General features: G+C 41.6%; 1 protein-coding gene across 1 annotated transcript in view; it reads left to right on the forward strand.

Moving 5' to 3' along the window:
• Nucleotides 1-3: 3 nt before the first annotated feature.
• Nucleotides 4-23906, forward strand: part of SYN1 (synapsin I) — a gene marked incomplete at its 5' end in the record, with an annotated part of 61061 nt that continues 37158 nt past the window's right edge. The window contains 5 exons of the mRNA XM_006165798.3: nt 4-65; nt 16077-16134; nt 16239-16330; nt 17243-17399; nt 17559-17648. Coding sequence (XP_006165860.1) covers nt 4-65; nt 16077-16134; nt 16239-16330; nt 17243-17399; nt 17559-17648 — 459 coding nt within the window. The remainder of the gene's footprint in view (nt 66-16076; nt 16135-16238; nt 16331-17242; nt 17400-17558; nt 17649-23906) is intronic.

Raw genomic sequence — 23906 nt, forward strand, 5'->3', positions numbered from 1 at the left:
GGCGCAGGCCGCGGGGGTGCCGCCGCCAGGGTGCTGCTGGTCATCGACGAGCCGCACACCGACTGGTAAGCCACTGCCGAGGACATCTCCCCGTGGGCCTGGGTCCCCAGATCGTTCTGCAACGAACGAGCAATTATCGAGCGCCGCTTGTATGCCTGGCATTCAGCCCTCTGCCCAAATGCTTTTCCTTTAAATTATTATGCTAAGTGCTTCCAGTGTGTCCTCTCCTTGCCCCCTCTTCCCCCGCAAGCCTCCGATGGATATGGGGAGCAGTTATTGGGTGCCTGATGTGTACCTTGTCCCCTATCTCCCTCCTCAAAAGCCTTTAGCATTGATATATCTTGTGAGCCTTTGAGAGCCTAATGTGCCCTGCTTCACCTACCCCTAACCCTCGCCCCATATCCTTGTCCTGTAATGGATCTTAGGAGCATTTATTGAGTACCTATAGTAAGCCTCATTGAATAGCCCTTCCCCAAGGCCTTTGGCTTCAATGAAATTTGTGAGCATTTTTTGAGAGCCTGTTCTGTGTCCTGTTCTCCTCAACCCTTGACCTAAGGCCTACTCCCTAATGGATCTTGTGAGCATGTACTCAGTCGGTGTTATGTGTCCCACCTCAGACCTCTCCTCAAAGACCTTTTAAACTACTCAGTAAACATTGTTTGAGTGCCTGCTATGTATACTATCCCAGCTTCTGGCCTAAAGTTTTACCCTTAATGAGTCCTGTGAACCTTGCCTGATGCCTTCTGTGTGCCCCAACTCCAGGCCTTCTCTCCGAGAGTCTTTTTCTCTAAAGGATCTAGAAAGCATTTATTATTAAGTGCCTGATATGTGCCCCATCCCCAAACCTCAAATGATTTTCCTCCAGTGAGTTACATGAGCATATTTGAGCCTACAGTGTGTGACTCATCTTCAGACTCTCTCCTCAAACACCTTTTCCTACACTGGATGCAAAAAGCATTTATTGAGTGCTTTCTGTATCCTACATTCTCAAGCTATCTCTTCAAAGGCCTTTCCTTTGGTGAATCCATCTAGTACTTATTAGCTGCCTGTAGTGTGAGCCTTCTCTAAAGATTTTTTCCTCCAATATATTCAGCAAGCATGTATTGAGTGTCTGGTGTATACTCCATCCCCCAAATCTTTCCCCAATGCCCTTTCCTCCAGCAGCTTCAGTCTGCCTGTATTGAGCACGGTCTGCATGACCCAACCTTAGACTTCTCCAGAAAGACCTGTGCCTCCAGTTAATCCAGTACATAGGTGTCTAGCACTTGCTTGCTAGACATCTGGTTGCACCATTTCAATCACTTTCCAAAGACTTTCTGTTTTAATCACTTCTCGGAGTATTTATGGAGCACCTGCTGTGTGCCTGATTCTGGACCTTTTCCATGAAAGCCTTTCCTCCACAGATGAAGAATCAAGCTTACATAGATCAAGCATCTGCATCCCCATTCCCCTTGTCCAAAGAGCTTTTCCTCCAAGCATCTGGTGAGCATTTGTAAAATGATTGTGTGCCCTTCCCTGGCAACCCCCCCCCCAGGCCTTTTCTTGTTATGAATCTAGTGAGCATATATTTCATGTCTGCCATGTATGCCATTCTAAACTTCTTCCCCCCAAAGATTGTTTTCTCCAATTATTCCCATGAGCATTTATGGAGTGCCTTCTGTGTATTCTGTGTTCACACCTCCTCCCCAGAGTTCTTTGCTTCCAATAGATCCAGTGAGCACATACCCAGTGCCTGTGTGTAGGGATACATTTACTTTCACTACCTGTAGGAGAACCTGCCCCAATCATAAGGACTTTCCTCCCCAAAGTCCTTTTCTTTGATAAATCCAGAGCCCAATTTATAAGGGTTACCCCTTTCCTACTCCCTTCAGTACCCGTGGATTCCTTCTCCCAACCTTAAGTCCATTCCCCAAAAGAACTTTGGCCTATTTATGGGGGTGAACACATATTGAGCAGCTATTGTATGAGTTACTCTCAACTTCCCCTTTCCGAGTCTCTAGAAGTTCCTGCCCCTGCTTCTCTCCAGGGATTACTTTAGCCTAAAGTTATTGAATATCAGCAGTTTACTAGTTAGATCACCCCATGTCCCAGGAACCCCTACCCAGCAGCCTTTATCTCTATCCAGAGACACTTGCTCATTCTACAGATGTTTATTGCATACTTCCCATGTGTCAAAGTGTGGGAGGCATTTATTAAGCACTACTATATACTAGTAAGAACCCTTGTTCAGTTCCACTCCCTTCTAACCCCAACCACCCGTGAGCTTTGTTAAACCTTTTCCTCCATTCAACCCTGCAATCACTTCTTTACATTTTATGTATTTATTTCTCCTGAGAGAGAGGGAGAGGGAGACGAACTCCCAACAGGGTCCTCAGGCGACTATACACGCCCAGCTTCTACTAGCCTTGATCACGGCACACATGTTCCCATACTCAGCACGTAGAAGAAGGTTCTGGAATGCAATCTGAGGACCCTCCCATGTGGATCCAGTTACATTACGATTGTGCTAACACCTGGTCCCCCACAATCATTTAAAGAGCATTTATTGTACACTCCTAAGAATCCTGCCTTCCACACTCCACAGTCCTATGAAAGCTCATAGTGTGCAGTTTTCCATTTATTCTGGCTAGGCCTCCTCTCCTACTTAGTTGCTATTTCTCATGGTGCCCCTTCCTCCCAATTATTCCAAAAATCACTTACTAATTCCTTACTGTATTCTGTTCAAACAACCACATTCCCATCCCTTCAGCAGACTTCTCCACTTTTTTCTCCATCGATCTGTAAAGCATTTATTGAGCGTACACTATAATTCCTTCACCCGCGTCCACTCACCAAGGTCCCACCTTCCTGACTAAATTTCCTACATTGAAATCAGCAAACGTTAATGAGGTGCCTGCTAGACCACCTTTCTTTTTTCTTTTTTTCTTTTTTTTCTGGAGAGGTTTTTCGCTATAGGGCACGTGCTCTCGCCAGACAGACAGAGAGAGACATAGAGACAGAAAGAGAAATCACCCCCCAGGGGGGATGGTCATGCCGCAATCCCTTCTCCTCCATTCTCCTCTTGGGATCTTGGGCATGCACGCACACACGCCCGGCGTGAGTTTTAAGCCACTAGGTCCGGGACACGAACCGCGTTCGACTACGTGGGAGTCAGCGACATAGCCATTACGCTAATTGCTGGTTCCCTAGACCACCCTTCTTAAGACTTCCCTTCTCCACTCTGATCCTTCAGGTAGGTTCTTCACTGCATTTTCCTTCATTCCGTCAAGCATCTACAGAACACTGACAAGTCCCTTCTCTTTTCCATAATTGCAAGTCCAATGTTTTTCATTTTTTCTTCTAATCTGTCCAGCACCTGCTGACACCTCATTAAGCACCTGCTGAATTCAGTAAAGATTCTTCCCTTCCCTTTCTGCATCCCAGAAACCCTCTTTTATCTCACCAATTGCAGACATTCTGAACCATGCAAACTTTTGAAATTTCAGCCTGGAATCAAAGAATTGTACAGACTCTGCAATGGAATGTACACCTAAATACAATCTGATGCCTTTCCTGTTAAACTTCACCACTCCCAATCCTGCTTCCATGGTTCATAGTTGCAAACAATGAGTTGAAACTCATCTCCACCCTTTTAAGACAGTTCAGTACAGTGTTTTTCAAACTGTGGATCCCTTGGCATAAGAAACATGAAGTGCCCAGGTAGCAATCATAGCATAGAGTTCAGTGGGATCCTTGTCATGCCCCTGGCTGCTGGAAGTGCAAATTCTTTTTTAAAAATCATTATTTACTTAATTGTATTTATTATTATTATTATTATTTTTATTATTTGACTGGGGGACAGGGGAGAAAGTAATAAAGCCAGCCACCATGTCCAGGACTCAAACTATGCTTGGCCATGTGGGATTCTAGCACCTTAACCACCAGACCACCTGCTAGCCCCACAGGAAGTGCAAATTCTAAAGGTGGATCTCTGGAATTGTTGGTAAACTGGGCCACTCCTACTGTAACCTGTGTGTTTCCAGAGCTGGGTGTTCTTCCTATTAGAAGCAAAGTGAAGGGACCAGCAGATGGCGTAATGCTTACATCACTGGACTCCCACATAATCCACTGCAGTTCAAGTCCCAGACCTAACAGCTTAAAATTCATGCTGGTCACATGTGTGTGCATGCCCAAGATCCCAAGAGAAGAACGGAGAAGAAGGGGGATTGTGACAATCCCCCCTGGGGGTGATTTTTCACTTTCTGTCTCTCTCTCTCAAGCGAGCACACGTACCCTATAGCAAAAATCAACACCTCTCTCAAAAAAAAAAAAAAAAAAAAAAAAGAAGAAGAAGAAGCACAACACACACAATGGTCATTGATTTAGGCTTTCTGCTGTGTTTTGGAGAACGGTACCCACTCTTGCATGGTATTACTCCCAAGCTGTGGCTTATGACCAACACTTCAATTTATTTAAGAAGTAGGACAGGGGACCAGCAGATGGCATAGTGGTTATGCTGCTGGACTTCCACATGGCCAATCTCAGAGTCCTGGACCTAGTGACTTGAAAATCAAGCTGGGCATGTGAACGTGTGTGCCCAGGATCCCAGGAGAATGGAGAAGGGATTGAGGTATGGCCATCCCCCTGGGAGGTGATTTCTCACTTCTCTTCCACTGTCTCTCTCTCTCTCTCTCTGGTGGGCACATGCACCTTAAGGCAAAAGACTCTTAAAAACAAAAAGAAGTAGGATAAATGAAAATAGAAACTAATGGAGTATATTACATATGTTAAGGAGACCTGTTGTTTAGCAAAACTGTATTCCAATAAGATGTAATTTTTAATATATACTACATAATACTCGTGTTATATAATAGCTTTATAGTATATGATACATCTATTGGGTCATCAGGAAAGTCATGCTTTGTTATGTTTTCTTTTTTATATAAATTTTATTTTTTATTATTATTTTTCAATTTTACCAGAGAGAGAGGGAGAGGGAAAGTGAGAAAGCAAGCCACCAGGTCCAGAACTCGAACCACAGTCAGCCATGTGGGAGTCCAGCACCTCAGTCGCTATGCTGCCTGCCAGTCCCTCTATATTTTCCTATGCAAAAATGCATTGTGACTTTTCCGACGACCCAATATATGTGTATGCTTTCCTTCATGAAGTGGAATAAAATAGAATAGGAAATATCAAACTGCATCACACATAGTAAAGGTAATTGTTTACTGAAACTTTCATTCTAATTATGTAAGTATATTTATATACATTCTATTATACATTCTGGATATATGGGGGGCCCTCAAAAAGTGCATAGAAATGCAAAATTATGAGTGGGTTAAATTTATTTTTTTTCTGTCAGAGTGTGGATGTGCTCACCAAAGAAAGATAGGCGAAAGCAACCCCTGATGGGGCATGGTCATGCTACAATCCCTTCTCCTCCATTCTTGCATCCCATCAGGATTTTGAGCATACATGTACATACACCCAGCATGTTTCTCAGGCTGCTGGGGCCAGGACTTGAGCCACCATAGGCTATGTGGTATCCAGCTCCCTTAAGTACTGTGCCATGGGGTCAGCCCTCAAAAAAATTTTGCACCAAAATAAACTTCTACTTTAATTTCATTTTTCCATGAACGCTTTGAAGTTCCTTCATATATACACATAATATGTAATATATAACACTTCATATGTTATCTGTTATATTTTCTGTATAACATGTGTGTCTTACATAATATATATCTCATATATAGGGTGGGTTATTATGTAAATGTGTATACAGTGGATTACATAAACTATATTTCTTACTGTGGCTTCTTTTCTTAGATAGACTTTCCTGGAAGCAGACCCTGAGACTGAGATTTGTGTACAGGAAATTTATTGGGGCAAGCTCTTGGGAACCACACTTGTGTGGGGGCGGTTCCTGAAGAGAGCAGGATTGAGCAGAGGGAAAAGTTAAGCTGTGATGCAATCACAACATAGGTCTCAGCCTATCCTTGGGAAACTCTGGCACTGGGATGGGCCTTCAGAGTTGTCCCAGTTGAGGCGGCGTGGCCAGGCTTGGTATTCCTCCATCAGTCAGTCATTGGTATAGACTGCCCCCTGGGAAGAAGCATAATCTTGGGTAAGGCAAATCACTTCTGCAGAAGTCAGTTCCCAGTGAAGGGCACACCTGTGAGGTTTTCTCAGGAGCTGGGGGACAGATGTTAGAGCCTGAAGTTGGGGAGGTAAGGATCTGAGAGGAGCACACAGCCCACCCTTTGTACTACCCAGATACACTTGATAGCCTTTCCAGGACTCTGATTGACCTTTTTTTTTTTTCTGGGGGAAACTTAAAAGAGCACAGTAGTGAGACAAACTATGACCTCTGCTGTCACAGTTGATTTTGAGAACATAAATGATAGTCATTGTCTCCTTTCTCTACTAGACATTCTAGATTTCCCTCGTCCTCAGCTGGTATTTCTATTGATCTCAGCAGCTTACCTGGTGGGTGATTCATTCCCTCATCATTGAGGGATCCCTGAACCTTTGGTCACCATGCCCTTCTCAGGGTATGGCTGCTGTACTTGTCCATTTACCATCATAGTTGAGTAAGGAGTACCACTAGATGCCCAAGCTGATCATGTGGGTGCCAAACATACTCCTCCCTGCCCCCACTGTGTAGCAACAGTTCTGCCTCCTCCTAATGATCAGGGACATATCCCGTGCCAAGACAATGACTCCTCTTCACATCCCTTGGCATGAGAAATATGAAGTGCCCAGGTGGAAATTATAGTATAGAGTTTAATAAGATCCTTGTCATGCCCCTGGTAGCAGTTCCCCTTAGCAAACCAGGACCTTTAACTTTGCAGAGCCATGAGGGAAGCAGAAGCACAAATTCTTTTCTTTTTTTTTTTTTTTTTTGGAGAGGTTTTTGCTATAGGGCGCATGTGCTCGCCAGACAGACAGAGAGAGACAGAGAGACAGAAAGCGAAAAATCACCCCCCAGGGGGGATGGTCACGCCGCAATCCCTTCTCCTCCATTCTCCTCTTGGGATCTTGGGCACGCACGCACACGCACCTGGCGTGAGTTTTAAGCCACTGGGTCCAGGACGCAAACTGCAGTCAACTACGTGGGAGTCCAGCGACATAGCCATTACGCTAACTGCTGGTTCCCCAAGAAGCACAAATTCTAAGAGTGGATCACGGGGATCGATGGTAAGCTGGGCCATTCCTACTGTAACCAGTGCGTTCCCAGAGCCATGTGTTCTACCTATTAGGAACAGCACGCGCAGTGGTCATTAATTTAAGCTTTACACTGTGTTTTGGAGGATGGTGCCCATTCTAGCAAAGTATCATGTTCAAACTGGCATTTTAGCTGTGGCTGCAATAAATTGTTTCATCTGTCTCTCAGGCCAGCAACTTTAGGGTGATGTGATATGTAATCAATTCCATGGTCATGGTCCCACTTTTCCCCTTCCTTTACTTTGCATTCTTTTATTTTGCTGTAAAACATGCCCTTTGGATAGGATCCCATGCTGGTGGATCAAACATTGTGTCAGCCCTTGGACAGTGATGTTGGCTAAGACTATTGGTCAGGAAAAGCAAATCCATATGTGGAATATTAAAGTGAAAATAGACCACTACTCTACTGGAATAGTGTCAGGGCCCAATGTAGTTAGCTTGCCACAAGAGGATGGTCTTCTTAAGTGATAATGTCATATCAGGGGCTCAGTGTTGGTCTCTGTTGCTAGCAGGTTGGACATTCAGCAGTAATGCTGTTGGTCCCACATATAGCTTCTATCTCTGCTGCTATTGCCTGGTAATTCATGTGCCCATCTGCTAACACTGGGGTGGCTGATTAGAGAGGCTGGCTGACATCATCTGACTGACTCATTCTGTCTACCTGGTTGCCTAGCATCATGCCCATGGCGGATGCTGTCTGGTGGGTGTTAACACACAATACAAAGATCTTCACTCCTCATTTTTTGCCCACTCCCATATGTCCACCCACATTTCTATATCCCAAATTTCTTTTCCTGATCTTCCAATCTGTTTCTTTCCAGGCCTGTGACCATCAGCCAAGCCATTCACCACGACTCATAAGTGAACATATATTCTAATCTTGAGCCACTTCTCCTTCCACATAGACTAGAGGGCCAGGTGCACAGCCTGAAGCTCTGCCCATTGGGAGCTCTGCTGTTGTCTTTCAAGGTCATTCTAAGTGGGACAATAATGCAGCCACTGTCCGTTTTGGGCTTCTGCCCACATACCAATACAGCCCATTTGTGAGCTAGGCTTAAGCTTTTTCCTTTTTCATCAGCTGATTATAAGAAGTTCCCTTAGCTGAGGCAGAGGCACTGGCACAAGAGTTGAAGACAGGAGGACCTGTGGAACTTGCTCATGTGGCTTGCTGAGTCCTGTGTGGGCTCAATCTTGCCTGCTGGGCCCACCTGACTTTATTAATTGGTGGGTCTAGCAGGACCCAGCTCATAATGGCAGTTCTGGATGCAGTCACTTGGTGCCCTGTGGTCAAGCATTCTATCTTTATCAGAGCCCAATACCACAGCAAGATGTTTAACAAAAGAAAATTTCTCTGCTCAGATGGCATGACCTCACCCCAGAATATAACTGGTGGGTTTTCCAGAATTATGTAGTATATCTCCTCTATCATGTCAACGTCTTTGAGCCCTTTGAGCTTTCTCTCTGCAATCTGCCATGGAAGTTCTGATATTTGTGCTTCATTTAGTGTGAGCCATTGTTTTCTCCAAGCTTCCTCAAAGAGTCATCCTAGCAGTGTGTTAGTAATGGCACCTAGAGTTCTTGCCAGGGTTTTAAGTTCTGTATCCTGAGAAAGTATTCCAACCCCATGTCACACTCCCTTGCTCCCTCAGGGCCCAATCCCATGCATAGTTTCCCAGCTCCTGCCAGTACACATTAGCTAGATTCTTCCATTTGTTCTGTTTCGTTCCTCTCCTTCCTTTGCAAGCCTAGAACTTCTCTAATCAGGTTGTGCTAAGACTTGGCCCTAGTTACTGGTCTGGACCAAGTGAGGGAGGAGAAGTGAGGATAGATTCTGAGAAGGACAGGCATTGTCTTCTAAGGCACATGCTTCATTTGAGGCTTCTGCTTATCTTCAAGTAGGGGGAAGGTCTACATTCTAACAAAGGGGAGTGGTCTACTCCTGCTAGCTCAATGTGTTCAGGTGAGTCTTTAACTGCATCTGCCCCATCCCAAGACTCAGGGCCCCACTTCTGTCCTATTAGGGCCCTGAGCATAGCATAGGAGATATGCTGGGCCTGAGAAATCAACCTTATTTGATGTTCTGCCACACTTGCAATTAAATATTGAGTAGTCTTCCTCTCTGACTGTAGGAGATTGGGGTTTCCTTAAGGAGATGGGGTTGCCAGGGAAGTCCTCTGTCTTTCACATTTTGCCTTGAATTGGTTCTTATCCACCATGAGCATGTCAGATCTTTCTTTAGCTAGTGAAAGGTATTTAGGGAATAGTCACCCAAGTCTGGTTACCATTTCCCTTACACCTCTCAAGTGACAGAGCTACTTCACCAGCTGGTACATTCCCTTCCAGCAGAATCCTATTACAGTCCACTATCAGGAAAAGCCACTGCTGCTCCCAAACCCCAGGGTCCTGCCCTGTGATTCTCCCACTTGAAAGAATTAGTTACAAATGTCATCTTTTCCCACTCTCAATATCTCCAGTGTCATAGGATTTACCAAATTATATAGGCATCCTGCTTGTGCCATAACCAGAGCCTGCCGCAGGGTGCTTTGCATCACTACAGCATGTCAGGGATGATCAGTACACCACCTCCCATCACTGATGGATCCTCTGCTGACCCAGCTCTAACTGCATTAGTCTTCTTCTTCTTTTTTTTTAAAGAGAGATTTTTGCTATAGGACACATGTGCTTGTTGGAGAGACAGAGACAGAAAGTGAGAAATCACCCCCCAGGGTTGATGGCCATGCCACAATTCCTTCTCCTCCATTCTCCTCTTGGGATTTTGAGAACACACACATATGCACCCAGCATGAGGTTTAAGCCATTGGGTCCAGGACTCAACTCACATGGGAGTCCAGAGACTTAACCATTATGCTATCTGCTAGGTCCTGCATTAGTCTTCTTCGAAGCTTGACTTCTGTGACCCACTGTTTTAGGTTGGCTTCCCTGGAAACAGACTTGGAGACAGAGGTTTGCATGAAGGTTGCTTCTTGGGGATGACCTTTAGGATCAATTCTGTGAGGAGAGTAGGGTTGAGCAGAGGTAAAGGAGGGCCCATGATGTGGTTGTGTCAGAGGCCTCAGCTGATCCAAGAGGGAACTCTGGAGCTGAGATAGTCCTACAGAGTCAGCCCAGATGGAGACAAGGGGCTGGCCTTTGTAGCCACTCAGAGACAAGTGATAGGGCATGGGCTGTCCTCATGAAGTAAATGTAACCTTGGATGAGGCAGTTTCCTGTGACAGAAGATGATTCTCAGTGGGGATGCAACCAGAAGCTGTCAACTGCTGATATTCAAGGTACATTGGCCTTGAAGAGGAGGTCTAAACAGGACACCACAGTATCCATTATATTCATGGTCAGAAAAGTTTTTAAAACAATAATATACACTGATCATCCTCATTCACTAGTTTATAGGTGAAAAATATGCAAGTCTGAGAAAGATTCTCTCAACACCTGTGAGGGGATAGTGTCAGTGATGGTATGTATGTGTATGTGTATGAGAGAGAGAAAGGAAATAGCTGTACATGAGGTCTCACATATGCCAGTGAAGTCACCCGGGCCCGTTTGTGCAATGTTTAGGTGTTAAAGGCTCTGACTGTGTACATGTTAGTGACCAGTGGCCCTAGGAGTATCTCCTCCCCTTATTCCCCTTCCATGAGAAATCTGATTTGGGATGAATGTCCTTCTGTGGAGAAGCCTGCCAGGTAGAAATCCTGGGCCTGGGAGCTGGCAGGTAGCATGGTGGTTAAGGGCACTAAACTCCCACATGGCTGACTTTGGTTTAAGTCCTGTGCCTGATGGCTTTCTCTCTCTCTCTCTCTCTCTCCCCTTCTTCCTCTCTGGTCAAATTAAAGTAAATAAAGTTAAATAAAATAATTCTTAAAAAGAAAAAAGGAAATCCTGGGCCCAGGAGAGGAGGCAAGAGGAAACCAAGCCCAGCTGGGGATGGGCCTAAGGACAATGATTAACAGTTCTTCTTTTTTTAAAATTAATTTTCTTATTTACATTTAATTGTCATAAATCTTCATGACATACAATATGGTTTTTCAAAGCATGCATGCAGCACATGATAATCCAATCAAAGTTATTACTATTTACACATTTTCTTTTTTTTAATTTTATTTATATTTATTTATTTATTTATTTTAATTTGACCAGAGAGGACTAGAGTGAGAGAAGGGAGAGGAGAAGTGAGAAACCAAGCCACCGGGAATCAAACCACAGTTAGCCATGTGGGAGTCCAGTGCCCTTAACTACCACACCACATGCTGGCCCCAACTATTTACACATTTTCAACATTTTTTTGTCTGTTAAATGTTTTTGCTGAGCCCCTCTCACCCACCCTCTACAACCCACCCCCTCCCATATAGTCTCTGATATCTACGCTTGTCCTCCCTACTGTTATGTCTTCAAATCTTTCCATTTTTGCCATAGAGTGTAGACATATGGTATATATTGAGCAGGAACATACTGTATGTGTTTTTCATCAACTTATTTCATTTCATATTAAATCTTCTAGATTCATCCACTTTGAATCAAATGATAGAATCTCATTATTCTTTATATCTCAGTAATATTCTATTGTGTATATGTGCCACATTTTTCAAAATCCAGTCATCAATTTTGGGGCACTTAGGTTGATTCCATGACTTAGCAATTGTGAATAATGCTGCGATAAAACATGGAAGTGCAAGTGTCTTTTCAATTGAGTATTTTCCTATTCGTTAGGTAAATTACAAGAAGAGAAATTACTGGGTCATGTGGTAGTTCTATTTGTAAAATTTTGAGGAATATCCATATAGTTTTCCACAGTGTTTATACTAATTTACATTCCCACCAGTAATGCAGGAGTGTTCCTTTTTCACCACAGCCTCAACAGTACTCATTCTTTATTTTTTATTCATTTATTTATTTTTTAAATAATTATTTTATTTAGCTTTATTTATTTGTTTATTTTCATTTGACCAGAGAGGGACAGAGTGAGAGAGAGAGAGGAGAGAGGGAAAGCAAGAAAGCAAGCTGCCAGGACTGGGACTCAAACCACGGTCAGCCATATGGGAGTCCAGTGCCCTTAACCACCATGTCACCTGCCAGCCCCGTTTATTTATTTATTTATTTTTTACCATAACCATTCTGACTGGGGTTAAGTGGCTTATTATTATGGTTCTGATTTGTATTTCCCTTATGATAAGAGATGTTGAGTATTTTTTCATATGCTTTTTGGCCATTCATATGCCTTCCTTTGAGAGTTGTCTGTTCAGCTCATTTGCCCATTTTTTAGTTGGATTATTATTTTTTCTGCAGTTGAGCTACTTGAGTCCTCTATATATTCTGGCTATCAAATCCTTATATGAGGCATAGTTTTTAAGTATTTTCTCCCACTCTGTAGGTAATCTCTTCACTCTCCATCACCAGACAAGGGCATAACAAAAACAGAAGACTACAGACCAATATTCCTGATGAATATAGATGAAAAAAAATATCAACAAAATACTAGCAAATTAAATCTAACAACACAGTAAAAAGATTAAATACCATGACCATGTAGGTTTTATTCCAAGGATGCCAGGATGGTTCAACATATGCAAAACAATCAATGTAATACATCACATTAACAGAAGGAGAGATAAAACCCATATGATCATATCAAATGATGCAGAGAAATCATTCAATAAAATACAAGATTCCTTCATAATTCAAACTCTCAACAAAATAGATACAGAAGGTTCATTTCTCAACAAAATTAAAGCCATATATGACAAACCCATAGCTAACACAATACTGAATGAAGAAAAATTGAAAGCTTCTTTGGCTTTTTTAGAACCACTCCCAGGCTGCACCCTTCAATTTTCTCCTCCTTTTCAGATGTAGCTGCCCACCCATACTTGTGTATCTCACAACACACAACCACACATGGCGAATGTGCTCCTCCTTGGGAAAGGGCCAGAGAGCAGAGAGATGCTTCAGGCCCTGTAAGCAGACATCAGCACTGGGACATATACAGGCAATAAAACTAGAACAAGACAAGGTTGTCCATTTTCTTCACTCCTTTGGAAATCCTAGCCAACACAGACAAGAGAGAGAAATAAAAGGCATTCGAATAGGAGAGGAATAGGTGAAATTATCCCTATTTGCAGATTACATAATTATATACATAGAAAATACAAAAAGAATCCACAAAGAGGGGCCGGCAAGTGGCATGGTAGTTAAAGGCACTGGACTCCCACATGGCCGACCACAGTTCAAGTCTCAGACCTGGTGGCTTGCTTTCTCACTTCCTCTCTCTCTCTCTCTGTTTCTCTCTGATCAAACTGAAAAATAATAATGATAATAATAATAAATAAAAAGTTAAATAAAATAATTCTTAAAAAAAAGAATCCACAAAGAAACTCCTAGAAGTGATAAATGAATTCAGTAAAGTTGTAGGATACAAAATCACTATACAAAAATCTACAGCATTTTTATACAGCAATAATGAACAGACTGAGGCAGAATTGAAGAAAGTAATCCAATTTATAATAGCCATTCAAAAAAAAAACAAAACACCTTGGACCAAACCTAACCAAAGATGTGAAAGATCTCTACAAGGAAAACAATGAAAAACTGGAAAAATATATATATATATGATTCAAAAGAAAAGGAAAGATATTCCTTGTTCTTGGAGTGGAAGAATCAATATAATTAAAATGTCAATTCTACCCAAATTAATTTACAAATTCAATGCAATTCCAATCAAACTATCAGTAGCAGTCTTCACAGAAACAGAAAAAACAACCATAAAATTTGTCTGGAATTGCAAAAGACAATGCTGTGCAAAAAGAATAAAGCAGGAAGCATTTCACTACACAACCTCAAAATATATTACAGAGTTGTAATAAGCAAAACAGCGTGGTACTGGACAGAATAGAAAACCCAGAAATAAACCCCCTAGCATACAGCCAATTGACTTTTGACAAAGGGCACAAGACCATCCAATGGAGAAAGAAAGTCTTTTCAACAAATGGTATTGGAAAAGCTGGACAGTCATCTGCAGAAAAATGAAACTGACCCCTGTCTTTCATTATTAATGAAAATCCGCTCATATGGATCAAAGATCATAATGTAAAGCCTCAAACTTTAAAACCACTAGTGGAAATCACAGGGAAAACACTTGAAGACATTAGAATAGGCAAAGATTCCTTAAATAAGACCCCTCAGGTGCAGGCAACAATCACACACACACAAGATAAGTGGGACTGCAACAAACTAAAACGCCTCTGCACAGCAAAGAAGACAGCAGTTCTAGATGTGCCTAACGCTGCTCCTACTATCGTGTGGCTTCCCCTCATCTTCAGCTGCATTCTTCCCCACACTCCGTCTTTACAGGCTCTGGCTTCTTTAAAACCACCCCTGCCTGCACCCCTCGATCTGCTCCCCTTTTCAGATGGAGCTGCCCTCCCATGCCTCTTGTCTACTTCACAACACACAACACCACATAGTGAATGTGCTCTTCCTTGGAAAAGGGCCAGAGAGCAGAGATGCTTCACGTCCCACAAGCAGACATTGACACCAAAAAACAAATACAGACATACTTCATCTTTTGTTTTTGTTTTTGTTTTTGTTTTTGTTTTCAGTTTGCCAGAGGACACGTGTGCTCTCAGAGAAAGGGAAAGGGAGAAAATGTGTCCCACCCCCACGCACACCCCAACCCTTGTCCATTGAGCATATTACACCACAATCCCTTCTCCATTTCTCTATCTTGTTAGGATTTGGCATATATATACGCATGTGCCCTGCCTGGTTTTCAAGCTGCGGGGCTGAGATTCAAGCTATAGTCAGCCATGTGGGATCCAGTTTCCCTTAACCACCAGGCTACGGGCTTGCCCCAGGAGCACTTCATCTTCACTTTTTCTTTCTTTTTTTTTTTTTAAGAGAAATTTTTCCGAGAGGAGGCACTCCCTCACCAGAGAGACAGAGAGAGACAGAAAGTGAGAAATCACCCCCCAGTGGGGATGGCCACACTGCAATCCCTTCTCCTCCATTCTCCTCTTGGGATTTTGGGCATACATGCACATGTGAATTTCAAGCCATCGGGTCTGGGACTCCAATTGCAGTCGACTATGTGAGAGTTCAGTAATGTTACCATTTCGCCACCTGCTGGCCCAACATTTTTTTTTCTTAATGTCTCCTTTTTTTTTCTTTATTCATAATAGAGCATATGGGCACATGTGAGACAGAGAGAAAGTGAGAGAAAGATACACAGAGACAGAGAGAGAGGACCACCCTCCTACCCTTTCCAAAGTCTAGTCACACCTGTTCATGCCATGGTCCCCTTCCTCCAGTCCTCCAGCCCATCGAATCTTGGGCACTCAATCATGTGCCCAGTGTGTTTCTGACTGACTGGGCTAAGGACTTGAACCACAGTTGTGGGATCTAGCTTTTCTTGAGCTTTGCATTACCGCTGCGCCAGTCCCAGGCATTTTGTGTGTGTGTGTGTGTGTGTGTGTGTGTGTGTGTGTGTGTATTAAACACCTTCATGCGATTTTGAAGTATGTCATAATTTGCATAGCACTATTCATTTTGTGAAGCTTTTTAAAAACACTTGCAATGAAAGTGTGATGAGCAGACTGCACTTTGGGAAATGACTGTTCTCTACTTTAAGGACATATTTTACAGTTTACAGCGTGCTTTAACATTTACGCACCTCCTTGAGAATTACAACAGGCTTTATGGTTCAGAAAGCACTGTTGATTTTTTTTTCAAAGCATTTCAACAGTTATAGAGCACTTTATGGTTTCTCTAGGGAAACTGAAGGGGCACAAGGGTCAAGGTACCGGTATGGGTTTGGTCTTCCTTTCTGAGATTTGAGCATTAACAAATGTACTGTTTTTCCTCTCCAGGGCAAAATACTTCAAAGGGAAAAAAATCCATGGAGAAATTGACATTAAAGTAGAACAGGTAAGTTGGAGCAGATAGACCTGAAGGCCAGCCTTCCAGACTGCAAACTAAGTGGGCATTTTTTGTGTGGTGTGGGTGAATCATTCATTTTCTCTCCTTCCCAGGCTGAATTCTCGGATCTCAACCTTGTGGCTCATGCCAATGGTGGATTCTCTGTGGACATGGAAGTTCTTCGGAATGGGGTGAAGGTCGTGCGGTGAGTATAAAATGGTATCTTGGTGTTATGGGAGAGGCTTAAGAGCTGGGGGAGAGTCTGCACCTTCCCACACTCATCCTTCTGTGAGCAAGAACTTAGGCATGGAATGTGGGAATGTGTAGCTTTTCTTCTGAAGTAGAGCCAGGGATCCCAGCAGGCCACAAGCCAAACCACTCAATTACTAATTTAACCAACATTTCGTAAGCATCTACTAATCCTAGGTGCTGCTCTCAGAACTTTACATCCAACAAATATTTACTTAGCACCTACTGTGTGCCAGAAGCTGTTCTACTAGAAGAAAAACACACCCTGCCCTCACGAAGTTTACCTTCTACCAGAGAATACACATAGCAGACTAATAAATAAGAACATGTAAAAGTACTCAGAAAAAAATAGAGCAATAAAGCAGATGTAGGGATTGTTGGATGGTGGTGGGATTTGCAGTTTGGATAGGATGAGCGAATAGCATGAAAGACATTTGAGGAAAGACCTGCAGAAGATGAAGTGATCCATGCCTCCATATGCCTGTGTCCAGAGGGGAACTGTTTTAAGCAGAGGGAACAGCCTGCGTAGAGGCCCTGAGGCTACAACTGGTTCTGGGCAGCATACTTTGAGGACAGTTGGTAGTCAGAGATTGGAGACAGGGCGCTGTCAGCTGAGTGGGTAAGCTGCAAGGTCACCTTGGTGAGGAAGAGAGCAGGTAGGAAAGGCTACAGGAGATCATCATAGGAGGAAATCATAGAAAGGGTGCACGAGGCAGAGGGAGCAGCTTGTGCATGTGCGCAGAGGTAAGAAACCACTTGGCAATTTCTGGAAGCTGTGGCATTTTAGAAACTTGGTCTTTGTTCTGGAGGTGGTGGGGAGCTTCTAGGGGTGGGGGAACCCTCAACACTCCTACCCCTGCCACCCCAGGTCTCTGAAGCCGGACTTTGTGCTGATCCGCCAGCATGCCTTCAGCATGGCACGCAATGGAGACTACCGCAGTTTGGTCATCGGGCTGCAATATGCTGGAATTCCCAGTGTTAACTCATTGCATTCTGTCTACAACTTCTGTGACAAGCCCTGGGTGGTAAGTGACAGGAAGAGTGCTGCTGGCAGAGGAAACAGCTCTTGCATGCATGTGGGACCTGGAAACCATTCTGTGATTTGTGGGAAGTGAGGACATTTAGAAGCTTGGAGTCCCAGCTTGGTGAAGGACTTGCTGACGCCTCTCTCTTGGCTCTCACAGTTTGCCCAGATGGTCCGGCTACACAAGAAACTTGGGACAGAGGAATTCCCTCTAATTGATCAGACCTTCTACCCCAACCACAAAGAAATGGTGAGTTTGGGGGAAATGTAGGAGATAGGAGAGAAGAGCCATAACTATAGCAATGATATTAACAGTGGGTATGTTATCAATGGTACAATATCAGAGAGAGCAGCCGGCACGTGCATGTGGAAATACGAAGGTGCTTTGTGATAGGGTCTCTTAATGTCGTGACTTGACTTACCATTACAAGTATGAATGAGACCATCAGTCCCAATATTTTTTCAGTCTGGTTGTACTTATTATCTATTCTTGTCAGTCTTAAACATTGGTTTCTTATGTAAATGAACAGATTTCATGCAATGAATCAGATATTACATATGGAAATCAAGTCATTGTTATTAACATTATCAGATACTCCTCCTGACAGAAATTTTACCCATATTTCAAATTGGATTGCCAATAAAAATTATTAGTAGAGGGCCAGCTGGTGGTGTGGTAGTTAAGGCAACTGGATCCCACATGGCCAACTGCACAGTTCGAGTCCTGGACTTGGCAACTTGAAAAACCTGCTGGGTACATGTGCATGCATGCCAAAAATCCCAAGAGGAGAAATGGAGAAGAAGGGATATTGTGGCATGACCATTTCTCATGAGAGGTGCTTTCTCACTTTTTCTCTTTTTTCTCTTTCTGTCTCTTTCCAGGGAGCACATGCATGCACACTCTAGAAAAAAAAATTAATTATCAATAGCAATGCTATAAATTAAATTGTTTACAAATGGAAATTGAATTTTTGGTTAGAATTATCATAAAATATAATCACTAATATTACAAATTATCATCGATACTGCAAATTATCATTACAGAAATAATGAGTACAATGCTATGAACTATAGTTCCTAATAGAAATCAGATAATCATTACTAGTATCATCAAAGAGTGTAGCTATTATTACAAATTATTATTGATAGTATAAATTATACTGTAATATAAATTAGAAGTGCCTGTTTTGAATAATATTATACTTAATAATAGAAGTTGAATTATCACTACTAAAATCATAAAATATAACAATTTGGTTTCCATTGAATTAATGATTTGATATTTATCTGTAAGTAAACTTAATTCATAATATTGTCAACTTGTAAAGGCCATCATAATTATTTTTGGAAGAATAATTTATTTATTATCATTCTTTTTCAATTTTGACCAGAGACAGAGAGAAAGAGAAGAGAGAAACAGAGAGCAAGCCGTCAGGTCCAGGACTTGAACAATGGTTGGCCATATGGAAGTCCAGAGCTCTTAACTACCACACTACCCCAGTCACCATAATTTGTAATATTGATAAGAATTTGTAATATTAATAGCAATGCTTATTTAATCAAGTTAGTAATGTTGGCTATGTACGTGTGTGTGTGTGTGTGTATTTGCCATAGGGTGTGTGTGCTCACTGGAGAGTCACAGAGACGGAGAGAAATGGAAAGTGAGAAATCACCCCCATGGAGGAATGGCCATACCACTAATCCCTTCTCCTCCATTCTCCTCTCGAAACTTTGGGCATGCATGCACACTCGCCTGACACGTCTTTTTCAAGCCGCCAGGTCCAGAACTCAAGCCACAGAGTCAACCATGTAGGATCCATTGCCTTAACCACCACACCACCTGCTGGTCCAGTAGTTGTTATATTTTTATATGCTGTGAGATTCAGTTTGTTAATATTTTGCTGAGGATTCTTGTATCTATAATTCATAAAGGATACTGGTCTATAGTTTTATTTTCTTATAATGTCTTTATCTGCTTTTGGTATAAGGTATAATATTTCCTTCTCTTTCATTTTTGGGAAGATTTTGTGAAGATTGGTGTTAATTCATTTAAACATTTGGTAGAATTCACCTGAAGATAACTGGTCCTAGGTATTTCTTTGTAGAAAGTTTTACTTAATTCCTAATTCAATCTCTTCACTTGTTATAGGCCTATTCAGATTTTCCATTTTTAAGTCATTTTTGGTAGTTTGTTTCTTTCTAGAAATTTGTCCACTTCATGTAGGTTTTCTAATTTGTTGGAATACAATTGTTCATAATACTCTCTTATAATCCTTTTCATTTCTGTAAGGTCAGGAGTAATATCTTCTCTTTCATTCCTGATTTTAATTTTTTTAAAGAATTATCCATTTAATTTTATTTATTCATTCATTTATTTTAATTTGACGAGAGAGACATACAAAGAGAAAGAGAGAGAGAAAGTGAGAGTGATAAAGCAAGCCACCACGTCTGGGACTTGAACCGTGGTCAATCATGTGGGCGTGTCCAACACCTTAACCACCACACCACCAACTGGTCCCTCATTCCCGATTTTAGTGATTAGAGTTTTCTTTTTTCCTTAGTCTAAAAGCTTCTCACTTTTGTCAATCATTTCAAAGAACCAATTTTTTATTTCTTTGATTTCTCTATTTTTTTTCTATCCTCTATGTCATTTATTTCCACTTTGATGTTTATTATTTCTTTCTCTCTGCTTGCTTTTGGCTTAGTTTGCTCTTATTTTTCTAATTTCTTAAGCTGGAAATTTAGGTTGTTGATTTTTTTAAAGAATTATTTATTTTATTTTATTTATTCATTCATTTATATTAATTTTACCATAGAGAGACACACACACACACATAGAGAGAGAGAGATGAAAAGAGAGAAAGCAAGCCACCAGGCCCAGGACTCGAACTGTGGTCAGCCATGTAGGAGTATCCAGCACCTTAACTACCATACCACTCACTGGTCCGGTAGGTTATTGATTTTTATATCTTTCTTCTTTTAAATATAAACATTTACAACTATGAATTTCTTTCTAAACACCACTTTAGCTGCATCCCTTAAATTGGTATGTTGTGCTTTCATTTCCATTCATTTTAAAATGTTTTCTGGGGACCAGATGACATAATGGTTACCTTGCTGGACTCCCATGTAGACAATCACAGTTCAAATCCCGGACCCAGTGACTTAAAACTCACTCCAGGCACATGTGTGTGTATGCCTAAGCTCCCGAGAGGAGGGACCAGCAGTTGGCATAATGGCTATGTCTCTAGACTCCCATGTAGTCGACCGCAGTTCAAGTCCCAGACCCGGTGGCTTAAACTCATGCCGGGTGCATGTGCGTGCCCAAGATCCTGAGAGGAGAATGGAGGAGAAGGGATTGCTGCTGGCCCCAATCTAAAAATTTTTAAAGTGTTTTCTGATTTTTTCTTTGACTGATTGGTTATTTAGCAATGTTTTGTTTATGTTTCATAAATCTGCACATTTCCCAGCTTTCCTTCTGTTATGGATTTCTACTTTCCGTTGTGGTCAAAAAACATACTTTGTATGGTTTCAATCATTTTACACTTATTGATACTTGTTTTCTGGATTAAAATGTAATCTGCTGGAAAATGTTCCATGTTCATTTGAGAAGAATGTGTTTTCTGCCGTTGTATGGGTAGAATGTTCTATTGATGTCTCTTAGGTCGAGCTGGATTTTAGCATTGTTTAAGTTTTTCCTAGTTGGAGGAACCAGCAGTTAGCGTAATGGCTATGTCGCTGGGCTCCCACGTAGTCGACCACGGTTCGCGTCCTGGACCCGGTGGCTTAAAACTCACGCTGGGCGCTTGTGCGTGCGTGCCCACGATCCCAAAGGAGAATGGAGGAGAAGGGATTGCGGCATGACCATCCCTCCTGGGGGGGTGATTTCTTGCTTTCTGTCTCTATGTCTCTCTGTCTGGCAAGTACACGTGCCCTGTAGTGAAAATCTCTCTAAAAAAAAAAGTATTTACAAGTTGGTCCTTTTTCTAGTTGTTTTATCCATTTTTTTAAAAGTGGGATATTAAAATCTCCAGCTATTACTGTTGTTTTGTCTATTTCTCCCCCTAGTTCTGCCTATTTTTAAAATTTATTTTGTGGCTCTATTTTAGGTGCATATATATATTTGTCATTGTTATATCTTCTTTATGGATTGACCCTTTCATCATTATAAAATGCCCTTTATCTCTAACAATTTCTGTTTTAAAGTGCATTTTATCTGATGTTAATGTAACTATTCTAGCTATCATATGATTACTGTTTGCCTGGTACATAGTTTTCTATCCATTCTACTACTTTATATCGTTAAATCTAAAATGTGTCTCTCATAGACAACATATAGTTGGGTCATTTTTTCACCCATTCTGTTTGTCTCTGCCTTCTTTTTTTTTTTTTTTTTGGAGAGGTTTTTGCTTGGCACGTGCACTCACCAGACAGACAGAGAGAGACAGAGAGATAGAAAGCGAGAAATCACCCCCCCAGGGGGATGGCCCCACACCGCAATCCCTTCTCCTCCATTCTCTTCTCGGGATCTTGGGCACGCACGCACATGCGCCTGGTGTGAGTTTTAAGTTACCGGGTCCGGGACACGAACCGTGGTTGACTACATGGGAATCCAGTGACATAGCCATTATGCTAACTGCTGGTCCCTGTCTCTGCCTTCTAATTAGAGTGTTTAATTCATTTACATTAATGTAATTACTGATAAGGTAGAATTTATGTTTGCAATTTTGCTTTGTTTTCTGTATATTTTGTTCCTGTGTTCCTCCATTAATACTTTCTTTTGTGTTAAATAGATATTTTCTTGTGTATCTTGTTTTATATACAGAGATTTTTGCTATAATGCGCTCACTGGAAAGATAGAGAGGCAGAAAGTGAGAAATCACCCCCCGGGGGGATGGCCATGCCCCAACCCCTTTTCATCCATTCTCCTCTCAGGATCTTGGGCACGCACACACATGCACCTGGCGTGAGTTTAAGCTGCCAGGTCCAGGTCTCAAACCATGTTCGACTACATGGGAGTCCAGTGAAATAACCATTACGCCATCTGCTGGTCCCACTTGTATATCATTTTAACTTTCACATTTTTTTCTTCCTTATGTATTTTCAAATATTATTTTCTCAATGATTCCCCTGGAGTCTACAATTAACATCTCAATTTATACTACTCCAGTTAAAATTCACTAAATTTATTTTAATAGTATAGAAAAACTTTACCTCAGGGATAGCAGGTGGCGTGGTGGGTAAGGCACTGAACTTCCACACGGCTGACCATGGTTTGAGTTCCAGCCCCAGAGTTTGACAATCATCCTGGGCACATATGCCTGTGTGCCCAAAATCCTGATAGGAGAATAGAAGAGAAGGGATTGAGGCATGGCTATCCCCCCAGGGGGTGATTTCTTGGATGGGTGATTTTTCACTTTCCCTCTCTTTGTCTCTGTCTCTCTCTAATGAGTCACATGCCCTATGACAAAAACCAAAATAAAATAAAATAAAATCACTTTATCTCTATATAGATTTATTCCCTCACAACTCCTTTGTGCTATTGGGTTGTCAGAAAAGTCATGATGTATTTTTTTCTATGTTTTTCTGTGCAAAAATATGTCATGACTTTTCTGACAACCCAATATTATTGTCATACAAATTGTATCCTTACACACGTTGTGTGCCCAAGAACATAGACTTATAGTTATTGCATTATGCAGTTGTCTTTCAAATCAGATAGAAGGGGAAAAGTGTTACAAACAAAAGCGTTTCTAGAGAAAAGTACTATAAACAGAAAAATGCACTTATGTTGTCTTTTACATGGACCCACATTATTATCTTTATAGGTGCTTTTTATTTCTTTATGTAAATTCAAGTTACTGACTAGTGTCACTTCATTTAAGCCTGAAGGACTCTCTTTAGTATTTCTGGTAGAAGTGTATTGGTAATGAATAATCTCAGTTTCTGTTTATTCATGAATGTCTTCATTTCTTCTTCAGTTTTGAAAGGTGATGTTGCTAAATATGGAATTCTTAGTTGACAGTCTTTCTTTCAGCACTTTCAATGCATTGTCCCATTGCCTTATGACTTCCAAAGTTTCTGATGAAACATCAGCTGCTAATATTATATAGGATCTTTGTATATGATGAATCGCTTCTCTTACTACTTTCAAGATTCTTTCTTTGTCTTTCAATATTTGTTTATGATGTATCTAGGTCTATATCTCTTTAAATTTACCTTACTTGGACTTCAATGAGCCTTATAAATACATATAGATTAATGTTTTTCATCAAATTCAGCCATTATTGCTTCAAATATTCTTTCTTGCACCTTTTGTCTGCCCCCTTCTCTTCTTTTGGGACTCTCATTATGTGTATGTTTATATGATTGATGGTGTTTCACAGGCCTCTGAGGCTCTGTCACTTTGTTTATTTTTTTCTTTCTTTTCCTCAGATTTGATCATCTCAACTGAGCTATCTTCAAATTCATTGAGTCTCTACTCTCTAACTCAAATATACTGCTGAAC

The sequence above is a fragment of the Tupaia chinensis genome, unplaced genomic scaffold (assembly GCF_000334495.1).
Source record: "Tupaia chinensis unplaced genomic scaffold, TupChi_1.0 Scaffold144034_1, whole genome shotgun sequence".
Taxonomy (NCBI): domain Eukaryota; kingdom Metazoa; phylum Chordata; class Mammalia; order Scandentia; family Tupaiidae; genus Tupaia; species Tupaia belangeri.